The 18,805-nt window shown below is 42.1% G+C and overlaps 1 protein-coding gene across 3 annotated transcripts in view; it reads right to left on the bottom strand.

Moving 5' to 3' along the window:
• Positions 1 to 18,805, bottom strand: part of plekhg5b (pleckstrin homology domain containing, family G (with RhoGef domain) member 5b) — a 79,422-nt gene that overhangs the window by 25,909 nt on the left and 34,708 nt on the right. Inside the window, exons 1-4 of one of the 3 annotated variants that reach the window (XM_085392655.1) lie at positions 13,024 to 13,354; positions 1,494 to 1,635; positions 489 to 588; positions 194 to 254 (exon numbers count right to left, since the gene is read on the bottom strand). In XM_085392655.1, the coding sequence (XP_085248781.1) occupies positions 194 to 254; positions 489 to 588; positions 1,494 to 1,536 (204 nt within the window). In that variant the 5' untranslated portion in view covers positions 1,537 to 1,635; positions 13,024 to 13,354. Of the gene's footprint in view, positions 1 to 193; positions 255 to 488; positions 589 to 1,493; positions 1,636 to 12,196; positions 12,307 to 13,023; positions 13,355 to 18,805 lie in introns of those variants that run through there. The other 2 variants (XM_085392654.1, XM_085392653.1) reach the window with 2 other exon arrangements.

The following is an 18,805-nucleotide window of genomic DNA, read 5'->3' as shown; positions in this document are numbered from 1 at the left end:
CACAGGGGGGCTCCTTCATACTACACTGCCTGGCTCAGACAAAGAACAGCCTAGAAGGTGCTATCACGCCATATCTTGGTACAGAGAAAAATGGCAGCTGCTGTATTTAACAACTCTTTGTCTATATCATATAATCTTCCTGGATTCCTTCCAAGAACACAGCATGGGTTAAAGTGTTTGCATGACATCTTACATCAGTGTGTCGTCTCCGTGGTTTCTTTTTCACCAGTTTCATCCCCACTGTTTTACGCTCCCTGCAAAACAGTCAAACACATCATCACCCCTAACATGAAGCAGCACTTCAAAAAAGCCCAACATATGAGAAAGTGCCGTCTTCATCTGTCTGCATCACAAATTTTAATGAGATCTGACAGGCGACATGCTTTATGGCTCCAATTTATCCTATAGCATGCAGGGAATAAGAGAGGAAAAGAGGCAAGCAGGAGGAAAACTGGAACACTGGTATGACATAACAGAGGGTTACTGACCCACGGTCACTGCTCCCTTCATCCTCTTCCTCCAGGTCCGAGGGGGGGCTGGTCCGTGGGGGACAGGAGCGTGTGGATACGTTCCGAGCCAGGATGGAGGCTAAAGGTTAACAAATCACAGCAGTCATTCTCTGTGTTGTTTCACAACTAAGTTAACCTTTATTGTAACAAATTTTAATTTGCATTGTTAATAAACGGATAAGTGGTAGTTAATTCAACTTTTCTTAAAAGTTATTTACTGCAAAAGAATGAAAAGATCATTTTTCTGGTTTGTACAGGACTGTCTGGATGATTATTGTAAAATTCTGCTCTCAGTCTATGTAAATGGTAACAGTTTTTACTTCAGATATAGAACAAAAACATAGCATCCTTCGACAAACAAGGAAGTTCAGTGACAGTTACCTGCAGTTCCTGCATTTCCACTACATTGTGGTTTCTTTTTGCAAAGACATAAAACCAAACGAAACAAATCCCTACACTATAGATCACATAAATCACTGTTGTAACTTATTCATTCTTCCATTCACAGCATGTGTTAAAAACAATACAGATTCTCTTTTATATGGGCACGTTGCTCGGCCGTACATTTAAGGATGCATCCCTACAAATGTCCATTCAGTTCAATTTTATTTATATAGTGCCAAATCAGAACAACAGTTGCCTCAAGGTGCTTTGTACTGGGGTTGCACAGTTTCTACAAAATAACTGACTGGAACTTTGCTGGCACGATTGAAGCCAAAACTGTCTGCATAGAGTGGAAGACAAATTTTTACTTCAATAAAAGTAACAACGCTCACTCAAATTACAAAATGTGCAAATGTGGAATTTCGCGACAAACGCACGTTGAGCTGTGCAAGAGGAAAATGATTTACACGATCTGCCTTATTTAGACAATAACAACAACTCTGAGTCCTTGACATTTACGCAGCGATGGCCTGCAGCGTCATCCTGCAGCGTCATCCTGCTCAGGGAGGGATACCAAATAAAGAAATCATGCAAGTCTACCTTGAGGTTGCAAGTCAAATCGGGGGTGCCGGTCAAAGTGCATGTTGTCTGAATTCTCTGAATGGCAGCGTGAGTCACATGACTCACACAGGTGGAGGGGGCTTTTGCTATTCAGGTCTTGACAGTCTGGGTGGTGACAAACCTAAACACAGAAAGCAAAAGAGGGGGAAAAGAGAAAGTCAGAACAAAATAACTGCCAAGGACATAAAGTGTCTGCATTAAAATACAAAAACAATTTAAATGACTCAGTCAAAGTAAAAAGGGCAAAACAGTCACACACACTTGGAATAAACAGCTCCCTGCCTGACTATTGTTTCAGTTACAATTAAAATGACCACAGAAGCTGTTGTGGGCATTCCTGCGGTTTGGTGACTCCCACCTTCCCACCATCTGTCCCTCAGCGGCATGACAACTAATTGAGTTAAAGTCAGTTTTACAGCACGTGTGCTGACATAGGACCAGCTTGCCCTGACCTAATCCTTACTGGTATCCCCAGAGGTGAAGCAACAAAACTGACCGCAGGTCAGCAACCGCAACACTTCCAGGCCAGAGAGCTCAAGAAGCTCCATAGCTGATGCAACATGCAGCAGAAGGCTGCAGGATTAAAGGATCTCCTGGCCCAGACATATACACCCACCCCATGTCAACAATGGGCGGCGAAGCACTGGGGGAGCTCTCCGTGTACACCTCCTCACTCCACCCTGTGTCCCTCTCACCATCACCCACACCCGGCTCAGGAAGCGTGAATGTATGGGGAGATACAATGGAAGTCCCGCTAATGTACTTCCTGTCATTGTTTCCATGTACTCATGAGGAGCAGTGTGTCTGTGCAAGTGTGTGTAAATATGTGTGTATGTGCACAGCAGTGATTTGAGCACAAGCTAGACAGACTAGCTGATATGTAAACAACTATAGAAGGCAAGCGGTAGATGCCATACCCATTACATGAGCCTATTTTAGGCAATAATATGCACAAAAACAATACATCAATAAAGAAAGGAGTTTAAGAGGACAAAATAGACTCAGATTTAAGTACAATGTTCCCAGGCTTGGCGCTGTAGCCTTACATTGTGCAGATGGGACCTGAACTCTTTGAAAGTTGGCTCCATATCCAGATCAGCGGACACTGAAGACCCCAGTAAACATTCAACGTGCCCCCTCTTTGGTCTGCTAATTCACAGTGCAGCCCTGTCAACCCACACTGACAAGCTGCCTTATTAATCCCCTCCTCTCAATGTCTAGCCAGATATAATCGCAGATTTTAAGGAGCAGATCGCAGAGCTGCAGGAGGACAGAAAGGGGGGAGGAAGGGAGTGAGCGGTAGGGTTAAGGAAGGGTGAGGAGTCCCGGTGAAGATATAAAGGCGAGGCAGGAAGGAAAAATAAAAAAGGTCCATCCAGAAGCTTTTCAGAAGTACAAAGCCCCCTAATCTTGCAGCCTAATTGGTGCCTGTGCTCTGTCAAAGCCATCTGACGGTCCTGCAGAGATTAAACAGCCCCATAAGCCAGGGTCTTCTTCTCATTTTCCTCTCCCCAGCTCTGTCGTTTCTGTCCTCTGCCACCACCATCATAGACTCCTCCCTTCCTCCGATGCACTCATGGTCACTGTACCCAGACACAGCTTCAACCAGAGAAGATTTAAATAGAGACTACAGCGAGAAAAAGAGCAGTGAAGTTAATGAGAGAATGGCCTTTTGTACTGTAGTGAACAGACATGAGATTAAACAGCAATTCCAGTTAATTACAACTTGATTTTTATAGTTTGGGTTGTCATATTGCAGATAGTCAAGCAGGTGTGTTGCTAAAGTTACAGACAGAAATGATGGTCATACCCATGAATAAAAGATTTCAGATCTAAAAACGCAGACATGGGTGCTGATATTCATATTAAAAGTCATCACATGAGCACTATTCAGTGATAAACATCGTGTAAATGGACCGACCTAGTTAGCAAATAGCCGTATCAGCAAGCATTGCTCACTTTGTGGTGACTGAGGTAAAGGAGGACTAAAAGAACAGCCAGAATCTGGGTTAGAACATTTCTCAATAACCACAGTCGATGACGTTCTGTAACTTGCAGGTACAGATAACTGCTGTGTCTCACATCTGACTCACTGACCTCACCTCACCACTCAACAGCTAGAAATAAGTGATAGAAAGTTGTTAAAACATCACATGCTTATGCTTCTCTGAAGTGAATGTCAGTGCACATACACGTGCGCATTTTTGAACAGCAGCGTCAAATATCTCATCACACAGAGATGCTAAGTTCTCCATGAAGTGTGGAGACGCAAAGAGAACCACACCAGAGAAATACAAGCAAATCAGAAGCCATATTTAGACAATAAGATAGGTAGGCCCTCCACGCTATCAAGTCAGGGCGTTCACATTCCTGCAGGAACTAAAGCAGCTGGAAAAAAAAAAATCGGATGCTTTAGCCAAGATAAATGGTCCATCATAGGATGAACTAATGCCTCTCCTGGTGAACCAAAAAGAACCAACTGTTTAAAAAGTCAAATACACCTAGAAAAGCCTGTAATCTCACAGTCATCACAAGATAGATTTAGCTATCAGAGCTATGTAGCTGTTCAGGATATGTGTAGCTGAGATTTTTGCAATACTGAACATTCCTATCGGACAGTTATTCAGGTACAGCCTGACTTTTACGAAGCATTTCTGGATACGGATCAAAATGGAAAAAGGTGGAGGAGGGTACAAATGAAGTTGGAGGTGGCGGTGTGAGACAGCTGACAGGAAGCCGCGCATGCCTCGGACGGTGAACGTATGAGTGAGTGCGTGCGAGACAACGTGTCATATGAGTGCGTCGCGTGAGTCCCCTGCGTGCCTGCTCTCAGATCTGCCCGGATTAGTGGGGTAGTTTGGGGCGGCATGACTGCAGATGAAAACGCTGAAAACACAAACACACACAGCCCCAGCTTCGCCCCTTACCCAACAGCTGAGAATACACACACACAGGCCCCAGCAGCGGCCCCTTGACTTGGCTTACCAGATCCGATGCCACGTGGCACGCGCTTATGCATCCTTGCTTTCACACATCCTGCAGCTTGCCAATTCTCCCCACATGCATAATTGAACGCACAAATACAGGCATGCCTGCTCAAAAATTGTGTCATCGATGAGCCGCACAGCAGTTGTTCAGCTGTAATAAAGCTGTTTTTGTTTGAAAGAAGATGACTCGAGTCTCCTGAGGTGAATCAGGATTACCTCAACACAGTCGTCCATGCAGGGACACACAGTGAGGCTATATCCACACACATACATGACAGCTGAGGATTATTTTATTAAAGAAAAATTGCTTTACAGAACATTAGGCTACTTCACACAGTGACCTTAATGACATTACAGTGGGGAATGGTTATCTTAAGTTTAAATTCAAATTTCTTAAACATGATTTATAATTAAAAGATGAAACTTGTGGGTTTGGAGCCACATCAGCCAGGCAGTTTAATTTGGCTGCGAGCTCCTCACCACCACCACCACCACCAATAATTTTGGTATCCTGAGGACAATTTTATATAAGTGCGGACAGCTTGCCACATCCTCACAAGCTGGTAATAACGCTTAGTGCATCATATAATTCCCCACACAGAGAGAAAGGCAGCAGACCCAGATTACAGATCTGAGTGAGTGTGATACGAGGCCCATCCATCACAGGGCTGCTTTAAAGACAATCTGCTCAGTAATGCAAAAAGCCAAAGCTACACTCCTGCCTGTCTGCAACCTGACTTCAGTTCCCCCTCAAACCTTACTCAGCCTTCCTCCGGAACAGCTTGTCCTGCCAGAGAACACCTAGCGCTTATGTAATAGCACGCATCACTGTGTGCGCTTGCATCACGTTAAAGTTGAAGAAGAGCAACGAGATATGGTTCCTCTCTGTGTGGTCTGAAAGAAGAGGGGGAAAAAGACTAATCCTAGTTTTGTTCTGTAAGTGTCATTAGGAGGTAGAGTTTGATGGGAATTTATCAGCTATTCAGAAATGCTGAAAACTAAACCAATCTTACATTATAAATACAAAAAAAGAAGAGTTACTTATTAGGTTGATAAGCTTAAAACTTGATAGAAGACTACACCAGTCTATCCGATTCATCTACAAAAACACACAAATCAGTGATTATCAGTGGTGCTACAGAGTGATTTTTGTTTTTAATCACAGACCCTGGCCCAGTGTAACCCTGTTCAGGAATGTTTCATCCACTGCACAGTAGACAGCCCCGGATGGTTTGAATCGAAAGAGCTCAGAGAGGACACGTGCGCTGCTATAACCAAATGTCCTGTACGTTTGCCAAATCAGTCAGTTCTTCTTCATGTGCGGTGTCCCGGCGCTTGTATAATCACAAGTACTGATTTAAGTCGCTGAAAGTACAGATTTAATCCCACCCTTATTGTCGCCTGTCAGAGTTGACACCACACTTCAAAAGCGTTGAGCCAGCAAGTTGGGCTTTGTGCTTTGTCAGAATTGTTCTCACACAATGCGTTTTATTCTTACAAGGGAATCCTGTTTAAAATGTCTCATCGGCTGGTTTCGGATGCATACGTCTTGGTAACTTAAAGAGCAGCGCACAGGCGAGCTTCACCAGGGGAACCATGCATGACTGTCTTCAAGCATTCCTTGAGGCAGCCTCAAACAGGCTAGACCCAGTACAGACACAAGTTCAGAAGGAGTGCATTAACCCCGAGGCAAAAGCGAAACATTTGTGTAACATAATAGGAATTTGTTACAAATAATAGGAAGTTGTGTTTTCTGATATTTTTCAATTGAAAGCAGGAGCACCGGTAACAGCTTCAAGAAGACATTTGGTAGACACCCAGAAGAAGAAATAAAAAGGAGACCCGTTATGCTTTTATTTTTTGTCATATATGCTTTTACAGGGCTAACACATGTGTTAGCCTTGGGTCTACGTGTTAGCCCTGCGACAGACTGGAGACCTGTCCAGGGTGTACCCTGCCTCTCGCCCTAAAACAGCTGGGATAGGCTCCAGCACCCACCACAACCCTGAAAAGGATAAGCAGAAGTGAATGGATGGATGGATATGCTTTTACAGTGGCGGATGCTCATATTAAAAATGGCCACAAACATTTGTTTTCAGGCAGTTTTTTTCCCCACTCTTGGCTCCGTCAAAGAGAAGGGATATTTCTAACATGCTTATCTCACACACACACAGCTCCGGCTATGGGCAGAAATCCTCGTCCCACCTGCTATTCAAACCATCTGTTGACGAGGCGCAGCCAATCAAAATAAAGCTGACTGAAAGCAGCAGTTTTTCTGGCATGCCACACATCAGATGACAGAAAAAAGTTCACACCCTACACCACACAACTTTTAGAAATCATTAAATACAGTTTTAGGTTTTATTTTTTTTTTGTTTCATCCTTTCTTTTCCCTCTTGTCATTGATGTCCCAGCTGCAGTGGCTTTATGTGGAAATACAACTTAAATGGCTTGTTTCAGTCAGTGGATGAACTGAGAGGGGCAGTATCTTAATGTGTTTAAGAATAAATCGACTGAGCTGGGAATATAAAAAGGATATAATAAGTCCCCTTTAATAAATGTTGTTTTACTTTTAGAGTGTGTGTATATTCCAGGGTGGATATGGACAGATGGGTTTATGTAATACATGTAAACGTTCTGCATCTGAGAGAAAAACATAGCTCCAAAAGGAATAAAACATATTTTTTCATTGCCTATTCCTACACAACACTCTTCTACTGCACCGACAGACATGGCTGTATGTAACAGTGGTGCCCACACCCATAGAACAAACTCAACTCCCTATCATTGTTCAAAGTGGTTGTCATCAACCACCCCCCACCCCAGCCTGTCCACCACACACACACACACACACACACACACACACACACACACACACACACACACACACACACACACACACACACACACACAATAGAGAACATGGAATCAAAGGTAGCCTGAATCAACACAAAACACTGTATGCTTCATATTGAGTATAATGCATAACACTGTTTGTTTAAGTTGAATGTATAGTTCGAGGTCAAGCTTCTGTCAGACAGTGAAGGAGCTCACTGCACTCCAGTGTTTGTTGAGATTGCAGGTGACATCTATGTGCAGTGTGTTTAATTACACTCGCCAACTTTGATGCTTACCATCGTTCCACTCCCACAGAAGAAGCTGTGTTAAGGTCCTGTCTTGACATGCACGCATTGACTGATTTGGCAGCTGGTCGAGATTCTCCTCCGCAGTCAGTTATTTTAGCCTCAACACCGCTGCTCATCAGTTATGGAGCTGGTCTGGATAATCCTGCTACAAGTCAACCTCTCACCTTCTTCCAGCTGTGAACACCCTCACACTCCTGCCCCCCCTTTTACAAAAACACGGAAGGAAAAATGCTCAAGTGCATCTCAATAAGCACACCTACGCACACAAATGATTGGTTAGCAGCACCAGACCAGCAATAGTCATGCACAGTCTTGTTCGAATACTGCGACTGCATTTAAGTCAGTTAAACATCCAGACAGACTTTGGTCAGATGAACTCACACAGTCTAAAACATCAAACTAATTAAAGGTAACTCAGACACAAGAACACATCACCCGTGGTTCATAGTCTAAGGCTTAAAGGCAGATAACCACTGTCTGATTTTTTATAGTCAAATACACTTATGTACTAATGTTTGACCTGTCTGCATAAATACAAGACACTACACAAACACAAGTGTACTTTCTCTGGGAAATGAAGTACATGGAGCTGCTGTACTTCAAACAAGCAGTTATTACATAATCTGAATCCTCTGCTGCTACTATGAGGGGATCCACTGGTTAATCAAAGATAACAGACTTGCCCCCTTTGTGGAACGGGTCACTGCAAATTAAAAAGTTTTTCTAAAGGATCATTTTATCCTGCTCCCATCTACAGAGCAAGATGGTGTGAATAAGTCGACTGAACACCTATGGGAGATTTGGGAGCACTGGTTTATAATAGTTTCACTATTATCAAAACATCAAATGAGGAAAAATAGTGCTCCATCCCTCCCGTAGGGTTTGTGAGCCTGGAAAGGGAATCTGTGAGATCACCTATTGGGGAGGTCACCTATTGGTTTGTGAAGTCGTGCCTCTAAAACTCAACTGGAGCATTTCAGCCATTGTCATCTGCACCAGAGACTGAGGCAGAGGTGGATCTTTTTATCAAGCTGCGTTTCTTTTTCAGTACCTTTGTCTTAAGAGCCCCCTTTCATTGTCCTCTCGGGACTAAAGCACGCAGCCCCATAGGGCCTCCCTGTGTATGCTGGAGTGGGCCTACTTTCCTAAACATTACAGAGTTGCCATTAGCTGTGGCCCGGTAGGTGGGATTGAAAACAGCACAGAGTAAGGCTGCAGGAGATCAAAGAGGTAGCCTGGGCAGGCCAGGCCCACGTCTGATTTATTTTTCAATAAATAAACAATGCATCTGTTGAGGAGTGCCATTGGAGAGCCCCGCCGCCGCTGCTGCTGCTCCTTGGCTCGCTTTCTTCTGCTGCCATCTGTCCTCTGGCTAAGCAAAGGGGGCGGAGGAGGATAGCCAGGCCCCCGTTTTTTACTGCGGCCCTTATGCAACACGACTGTCTGCCTGTCTGCACGCCTGTTCCTCATTAAGAGACTCTCCCTCACCGTGGTACAGTACAGTGCTGACGCCTTGCACACATATGGATTTACTCAAACAGAGGCACTTGTTGTGTTACATCTTTCCAAGAGAGAGCCCAAGTGTGTGTGTGTGTGAGAAAGAGAGAGCAAGAGCGAAACCGTGTGTTCACCAAACTTATGTATACTCATAAAAAGGCCGACAGTGGTAAATTCTGGTGATGGTACTCATTCATTAAACAAAGATCAAGTGCAAGCAGAAGAAGCAGTTAACAAGGGATGATGTCATTCAAAGGCAAGTGGAAATAAAACAATAAAAGCAAAGATATACAGCCTAATGACCCCTACATGACATACTGCCGATTTAACCAGTGGACAGGTAAGAAGTGATCATTTATACTTTTACTGTGTTTGCAGTTTTACTACTTAAAACTAGTAACTGCCAGCAAATCAGCTGAATCATTTTTAATTCAGTTAACTGAAATTTTATCGGATGTAAGGACTTAGCTTCTCCATGCCAACATTTTTAGGCACTTTTAAAAACCAGACACCTGGCAAGGGTTTTCATCCACAGCAGAAAAGTTGAAGGTCACTTTAGGATCTTTGGATGGATGTTCAGAAATTCTGTTTGCAATCCTTTTGAGAACAATGACACATTTTATAGAAAGGTTATGCGATTTCTAAAATGGTGATGGAAAAAAAGGGCCTTTTCTTCTTTTCTTTTTTTTAGATGTTGTAAAATACTATAAATAGCAGAAGACATCTATAGCTGCATGTTTCTGGGAAGAAGTAAAAGTTCTCATCAGCCGAAAGTCCCTGTAGGAGCAATAACGAATTAGCCTGTTCTCATTCCCAGAGCATCTGATACTGCCATTTTGTCAAACTCATGCTAGGATCTATGCAATGAGGCACTGGTTTCATAGCAGAAGTGGGAAGGATCTCACCCCTAACTAGCATGCAGACACTCATAAAAGGAACCCTTGGCAGCACATTTAAGCTGGCCCAAAGTACTGATATTATGAAACACAGTATTTAGTTCCTAAATCTAACCAACCAGTGAAAGTGAAAGCAAAAGCAAATTACTATCCAGTGAGGGAAAATAAAAAGGATCAATGTGACATGATATGCCAACTCCTTCCTGACATACTAAGGAAATACCCTGCCGACATCTTCTAAATAGGAGTTTATTTGGCACTCTTTAAAATGAGACACTTATGTACGCCTCTGACATTCACACTGCCATTGGAAAATCTTTTGCAGATCTTTGTTACGCCAAAGATTTCTAAGAAAATAAAGAAATGTTAACTCCCACTGTTTGTGTATAGCACTCTGTCTTCGGGGCGATATAGACCAATTTGGAGTGGACGTCACGGTTACGACACTGCAGTTGCTTGGGCGGCGGAATAAAAGTAAAACAAACATGGCAAGATTCTCAGAATAAGAACTGGACATAAGACAGAAATGGCAAAAATCATCTAGAATGCAATGAAAAGGAAAAATGCGGTGCTTGAGCAAAAAGTGGGGTAAACCCAGTGTACTGCAGGGTCAACACAGAGAGACACAATCACACCTATGATCAATTTAGAATCACCAGTTTATTTACCAAGCATGTCTTTGGACACTGGGACGAGTGCTTGGAAAAAACATGCAAACTCCACCTTTAAACCAAATGGTTCACCTTGCGATATCGAACATTGTTCTCGTAAGAGCTCCATTAACAATAAAGTAAACAGTTTATTCAGTTTATCTTACGTTTGAGATAAAACTAGGAGTGCAGGCACAACAATCAACTGCAGGAATATGAAATGTTTGCTCAGCTATGGCAAGTACAGCAGATCTCGGATGAAGCAGGAAGTCTGTCTGTAAACTGTAGTGGGTGTTTACACCAGAGAGTTTGGGTAATCACTTTAACGTGTTTTCTCTTCAAAATAAGCTTGTATGATCATCTCGCTGACGTGCCCCCCCCCCTCCACTTTCACCACAAACTTTGTTTTGTCAATGCTCTTGTGTCAGATCGCCAGTTAGATTGATAAATAAAGTCTAAATTAAGCTGAATTACGCCAAAAGTAGACATTTCGCAATCTTTTTATCAGGGTCATTTAGATTCTCACTGCAGACTGGAGATACCAGTAACTGTATACAGTATTTCTTAATGTCATCCTCCTCTGCAAAGTGACACATGATGAACAAGGACTGGATTTTCCCAGATTACATATAGACATTTAGAATAAATGAGCTTATTCTGTATTACTAACACATGAACATCATTTATATTGCCACTACATGGAAAACATTTTTTTAAAGACCCAAGAAAAATGTATTTCTACTTCCTCTTATGGTAACAGATTAGAATATATACAAATTATATTGGGTGCCGTTTCCATATATTCATTAACTATTCTGTGAATGACTGACTTGGGGATGCATCAACGCGCTTTCCTTTATCATTTCCCCATATCACGTACAGCAGAGCACCAGACAAACCATCTAAAGGCGGAATGAGATCCAAAGCTTCATCTGTCAGCACACGGCTCTCCGAGTTTGCCACTGAAAGTAACAGACTCAGGAACAAACATGCTCACAGGAAATACAGCAACTCTTTTTTGGGGGTAAAACAGACAACGCATTCCAGAGAAAGTTATGTTTCAACATGCAATGAAGTTTGCCCAAGAAAAATATTACCTCCTCATTTTTTCACAGCTCATTTTACTAAAGCGCCCCCCCCACCAAGAAAACAAGAATGCCAGCACTACTTTTTTCATCTCCCTTACAGGCTGTATGAGTTTAAAAGAACATTAAAGTGAGCTAAACTGGCTGAAATCAAATTATCTGACTGTCTTCAGCGGAAACGCAGCTGACCCTAACTTCTGCTACTTGGTCAAATATTTACAGGAAACCCAGATGACACATGCTACTATCACTATGCTGTCAATGAGGAAAAAACAAAAAACACAATAAAATAAAACGCATGCCTCATGAGAAGAAGAACACCAATAAATCCTCTCAGAGCTGAAGAACTAAATGACAGGCTCGACACCATTCACCATTCAAGACCATCAATACAACTTCATGAGAGAAAAACACCACTCACCAGCAGCTGCTCTCTCTCTGCTTGGACAAAGTCAAGTGTACTGACTGCTGTCTCAGTCAATGCTGGCTGACTGTGACGTAACCAGCCTTCCGATCCATAGCTTCAGGGCAGTAGAAGAGAGCGGGATAGACAGGAGGGCGGTGAGCAAGACCAAAAAAGGAGGAAGTGAGAGGAGGGGGGGGGGGGGGGGGATTGGCTATTCCAAGTGAAATGAGAACTTTCAATGAATGTTGATCTGGATGCAAGATGTTCCGAATAAGACTTGGAAATTGATTATTTGGAAACCACTTCCAGTTTGGTATAAAGAATATGGAAAGGAGAGAACAGCGGTGGGTGCCAGGGTGTATACTGGTCTGTTGATATAAGAAGCAGATGTGAAATATGCAGACATACGAGGAAAAACAGACTTAAAGTGCTGGTCTGCACAGATGTAGATGATACCTACAGGCAGAAATAAGACAAGTACTGCCCAGAACGAAAACTGTAACTGAAGGTCTGCCCACTTTGAAGTCATTAATTCCTCATATCATTCATTTGTCAAGCAAAGAAGTCCAAAAACTACTCAAACGAGATAACTTTGCTTATTCCCATATAATGAATTCAACACATCGAGTTTATTTTGACTAGACAAAATAAACCATTAATTAAAAATCAGCCAGTGACAGCGATAATGTCCAGATAAAGCCCCACGTGAATTCAACTGCTAAAGCGGCGCATTTCTCCCAGCTGTTCTGGGATGAGTATTTCACAAACTTATCTAACAAAAAGGAAAACTTAAAAGCACCATCACCGCAAAATCTAAGAAAAACAATCTACGTTATCTTTACCTGCCATAGAAAAACTCCACGTCTCAGCAAAGGTAACAGATCGATATCTCCAACGTCCGATAGGCAGCAGGTAGTGAAAGTTTTAGTCCCAAAGTGAACTGAACTTGCTGTATAACTTAAGTTTTTCTAGTTCCTGAAATAATTCAGAGTTTCAGGGTGACGCTGTTAATATGACACACGGCTGGAGTGTGACAAAGCCGAGAGCCTCACTCGCTTTACTACAGCAGACACACAGACAGAAATAATCAACCCCACCCCATCTACTCATTCTCACCCAACAAGCTCACACACATCCAGGCTGACTCATGCAAACTCGCACTTAAACTCGTCTTTTTCCCCCTGAGAAACGGATTGATTTTCCATCAGACAAGCTGAGGTTTCACCATCGAACTAAACGGGCAAATTACAGAATAGCTGCGTCTTCGTGCCTAAGCTCAGCTCCACAGCTTGTTTTAGAACTTAATTTGAACTTTGACCCCACCGGAGCAGGAGGTCAAATGAGGGAGTTGAGTTTGGTTTCTTTCCAAAGTGCTGACCAGGGGGAGGAAAAGGAAGTAAATCTGTCAACATTGCCATCGGCACACTTTTAAACCTACGTTCACGGCTCCCTGTTGCTCAGTCTGGATCAGTTTTAGGGGGAAAAAAACAAAAAACAAAAAACAGATAATGATGAAGGAGACAGGAAATCAAAAACAAAACAACAAAGATATTCAGGTATCACACATTTTCCCAATTCTTTTTGTCATGTTTTAAAGTTGAGAAGTTTTTAAAGGGACGATCCCCTATGTTTATATGTCAAAGCCATGAGATCACTAGATGGCTCCTGTGAGTGCTCAGACTGGTGAACCACATGTACAAGGTATCCTGTTACTCCCGAGAAACATCTGTGTGAAAAAAATAACCCGGATTACGTCACAGTGACATCAGCCGGTTTCACTCAACTCAAGTCTGAAGACGCATTTAAAACAAAGTCTGCAGCAGTCAACTGTTTACAGTAATTTTGCTAGTCAGTCGCTTTAGAGGAAAAGTGACAAATATTTGAGAAACGGTTTAGGAATTTCTGCTTGTTTTTATCTCACAGCATGAATTCTGGCCTGTTAAAACATGACTTGTGTCCAAACTAATTAACTATTTTTGGCAGCTCCCTTTTCACAAAGGACGGCCACAGCAGGTAGCATGTTTGGTTTGGCAGATTTTTACGTCTCATGCCCTTCCTGACACAACCCCAAAGGGATTTGGGTCTGCCTGGAATCAAACCAGGGATCTTTGGCTTGTTTAAACCACTTCACTGTGGAGCCTTTCCTTCTTAACTGATTAATTAATTAAAGGTAATCTGCAGATTAATAGGTGGCGCACTGGTGCAGTGTTTAGTACTGTCTCACAAGAAACCCTGGGTTCAAATCCACTGGCTAGCTGAGGCTTTCTGTGTGGATCTTTGTGGGTTTTCTCCAGATACTTTAACTTCCTCCCAAAGTCCAAAGTCAGGTTAGTTAGTGGGCTTAAGTTAATTGGTTATTCTAAATTGGCTGTCTTTCACTCTGTGTTAGACTGGCAGCGTGTCACCCTGTTTCAGCTGGGGTACAGCTAAACTTGACAAACAGTTAAGAAAATAAATGGATGGAATCTGTGGATTAACAGCTGTGATGTGCTACTTTTTTTGTGCCAGTTTTTTGTTTGTTGTTTCAAATCAATAAGTCCTCTCTTTGGCCTCTTAGGAGGAAAAAAGTCCCTGGTTCTTTTTTTTTTTTTTTTAAAGGTTTGGACTGCTGACATTTAGTGACCAAACAAATTATTAATAGTGTGCAATGAACAGTCATTACTTGTAGCCCTAGTTTGGTGCGGTATGTGTAGGAGGGTGAAGCCTTGTGTGGGCTTGTAGTGTAACAGCATGTGAGATTTACAGCCTAAATTTCCTGTTACAGTCTGTTGCGCTGACCACAAACACTCAGCCCACTACTCTCCGTTCTGTTGTCATTCAGGTTAATCTGAGATGAGCCATGTTTAAATCCCCCACAATTAGCCTGCTCGCAAAAAAAATTTCAAGACCCCTGAGGCTCAGGTGGGGGGGCACAAGAGAGGCAAGGGTAGACTTTGGTGAGGATCGAGTGGTCAAGTGGGTAGGTCACAATACACAAACTCCACCTCTTCTTCTCTCACAACTTCAAAACAAGGCGACCTGTTGAATCTTTATCATCTCCACCACCCCCCGCTGTCAGCGTTAATCAGGGGGAGGCTATATTTAAGAGTGGATAGCAGAGATGCAATTACCCAGAAGGATTAGCCCCCCAGTGGCAGTGCCATTGTAGAGGGAGCGGACTTGAGTGGCCTTCCCTTGATGCCTACCCGTAGCATTAACCCTTCAATAACTGTAAGCCCCGATTTTATTTCTTTAAATCTTCAAGGCAGTTGCTAAATAAAGAGGACAAAAGGAAGGGAAATGTGAGCATTAAGCTAACAAAGAAAAGCAAGTCAGCAAGAAGAAAAAAAAAAAAGACACGTAAGGAAAAAGATTAAAAGACCAATAATTCACTCATGATGCTGCTGGAAGTTCCAGTTTCGTGTCTGGCTTCAATTGAGAGCAAGCATTACATGCTTCCACAGCCATAATAACACACATTAAATTAGAGATTTTTCGAAGCTTATTATCGCCTCTCTAACTAAGCTGTGCTGACTGCCACTCTCAAAGCATTTCATTAAGCAGCGGTTGTTTACATTCTCAAAACACTCACAACCAATAATTAGCAGGATTTGCCTTGAGAAGACTCATCGCATGCAAGGGAGGTGTGGGGGTTGTTTTCCCATCCCATCTCTACATTCTAGGCTTTTTCCTAACGCTTTGAAGCTAGGCTACATTGGTCAACCGTTTCCATAGGAGCGTCAGTCGGGTAGGTACCCTCTTCCTGTTATTCCCCAGTCCACTGCGATGGTGTTTCCTGACTGGGAACCTCTTGGATGGGATTGAACTGCTGTCCCTAATCCCCCTACACACACCAACTAGTGTTTGCACTTCCTGTGGAGACAATGTATGGACAGAGGCACACAAGTCATTGTCCATCTTGTTTGTTTTTGCGGAATGTCCATCACGCTGATTTTCTTTCCACCGAGCCACGTCGACGGGCTTTTGCTTTTTTCCACATTTCACCGTCATCGCATCCATACTTTGAGTCTGTGTGAAAAATTAAGAATCAGCTGATTCTTTACAACCCATCTTCTCCTTTGTGCTCAAAGTGAATGGACCTCAGGAGCTAAAGTTATTTAATCAGTGTGATATTTTTTTGAAATGTGTTCTTCTCCATGTTACGTCTTTATATTTTACAGACTATATTAGAAGGTTATTTTGATACAGAAGCTAGATGAATACTCTGATAACAAAATATAGGAAAAATGTGGCCTTTCAATATGCCACAACTTGTTTTGATCCACCACCTTTCCCGCATGGTGATATGATCCTTAAACATTTACCCCAAACACACTTTGATGTTTTCTCCATTGAATTACCAGAAAGTGGATCAAATATCCAAGATGATAATTATTGTTTCTGACATATCCTATTGCATCTGATATTGCTGCTCAGATTTGCAAATAAAGAACCTTTTTGCTTTAGACTGTGACACATGGGGTGGATGTAAAAGGTATCCAGTTGCAATTTTTAACAGATCTTGAACATGTTTTGAACTTCATGTGGATATCTCCTATACTTATGAAGTAATGAGGGCTTAAAATAGTAAAAAAAAAAAAAAATGCAAAATTTAAAAGACACCTACGTAGTTTGAATATTTTTTGTTACAAGCCATCATAGTATGAGGATAAAAATGTTCAGGTCTTTATTAAAGACACAAAAGGAATTGTACAAAATCAGGTAGTTCATATAGCTGTGATGGCTAGCCAAATGGCTATATCTGTTCATATAGCCATTTGGTAGAGACACTCCTTTGGTCATCCAGTCATTCATCCATCCAATTACTACCACTGGTCCAGGTCATGTTCCCAAGCCAGTTGAAAGAGACTCTCTAGCGTATTCTGCGTCTCGTGAGCATGTTCTGGATCTCCCCAGGGTGACTCATACCCAATAGGACACGCTTGAAACAACTGATCCAGGAGTCACCAGAGACACCCAAAACACATAGCCAAACCATCTCAACTGACTTCTTCTGATGTGGAGGACTCTAGTCTCCTCTCCAAAACAATCACACCGTGGACTTTCACACTTGACATCTCATTCTTCCAGCCACTACCCTGAGCTAGTGACCAAAGGTGAGGGTAGGAACACAGACTGACACAAACCAAACATGATTTGCCATTTATTTGGAAAGCTGACATCATGAATGAAGTATAAGAGACAGATTACTAAAAAACAGCATGTTTACAAACAGTGATGCACTAGTGGGCGTGTTCAAAAATTGCAAAAATCGCACTTTCATTACTTCTTGTCAAAACAAGTAAAAGTTCCAGTTAAAGTGTAAAAAAACAAAATCCAAACTACTTTACAAATTCCAAGTAAAGAAGACAATGCAACAGTTGTGACTGTGGTCTTCCATTTCTCTGGAATTAGCTACATTCATACCTGATATTTCACTGCCAATCTTCAATAGTGGTAGGTGACAAGGGTCTGACGATAAAGACAGCATCAGAGTCTTTCTCTGGAACGAAACGTTTCACAGAGCTGGAAAAGTAGACACAGGCAAAAGAGCTGCTGATTGCCTTTTAGATGTAGGCTGTGTGTCTGTTTGAAGAAGACGGAGCTGTTGTGGCTTGCACCGTGGCAGGGATCCACGCAACAGTGTTACGCCATTGAAGAAAAATGTCCACATAATTGTGGGAATATCACTTTTGAGTAATAACCCAAAACACAGAAGATATTATTGTGTTTAACAGGATAAGCGTGGTGTGCAACGTAACACAAAAGATTACACTGAAGCAACAAAGATTATGATTTCAGTCTTTCTCAAGGTAGCAAAATCATTTCCAAGACTACTTAAAGTAATAGTGTTCACATCAAAAAGCCAATTGCGAATTAAAGTTATTATTTCACTAAAGCTTTCCACACTTTTTCCTTATTGTTGTGTTGGTTTTAATGTCTTCAAGCAGACTGGTCAATCATATAACAAACAGGATCCTAACAAAGAGATGATTAACAGTGAATCAAAACAAAACGTTTTAATGCAAGAGAGGGCCAGACAGTTTAATCCAGACTGTTCTTATAACTGAGACTTTACTGGATAGCACACCAAATCTCTGGTTTGAACTGTCAGATGTTTCCATTTTTTTTACAGTTATATAGAGAGTATATGCAATAAATACTTATATTCCTAAGTTCAAGTTCCTTAAAACTGAATCTGCAAATACTATCATATCTACGTGGGTCCTCTGGATGGGGTTAGATTAATGCCTTTCTCTGGGTTAGCATTGTGTTACACTGGCAACCTGTCCAGGGTGTCCCTGTCTCTAAGCCTATGACAGCTGGGATAGGCTCCAGACCACCCAATCCAAACTGAAATGGATACATGGAATAAAATAGATGGATAAATAAGTTCAGGACATTTAATTTAATAAAATTTAGGGGGTTTTAGACATGATGCCTTTAAGGCTGCAAAAGTACAAGGTGCTACATTATCCTTACTACTCATCCCATTGCACCATGACATTAATTATTATCCTCCATAATTTGAGCTTTTTAGAGTTCTCAGTAACACCCAGTAAACCGCACATATCAACAAGTGCCCTGTTGCATGACACTATTGTATGTAAATGTACATCATGAATGATGTAAGCAGGCAGCATT

Source organism: Rhamphochromis longiceps, linkage group LG20, assembly GCF_057381845.1.
Source record: "Rhamphochromis longiceps isolate RC_006_pf linkage group LG20, R_longiceps_female_GT1.1, whole genome shotgun sequence".
In the NCBI taxonomy this organism is placed as follows: domain Eukaryota; kingdom Metazoa; phylum Chordata; class Actinopteri; order Cichliformes; family Cichlidae; genus Rhamphochromis; species Rhamphochromis longiceps.
Note: the sequence above shows the minus strand (reverse complement) of the source record. Positions and strands in the feature narration are given on the sequence as shown.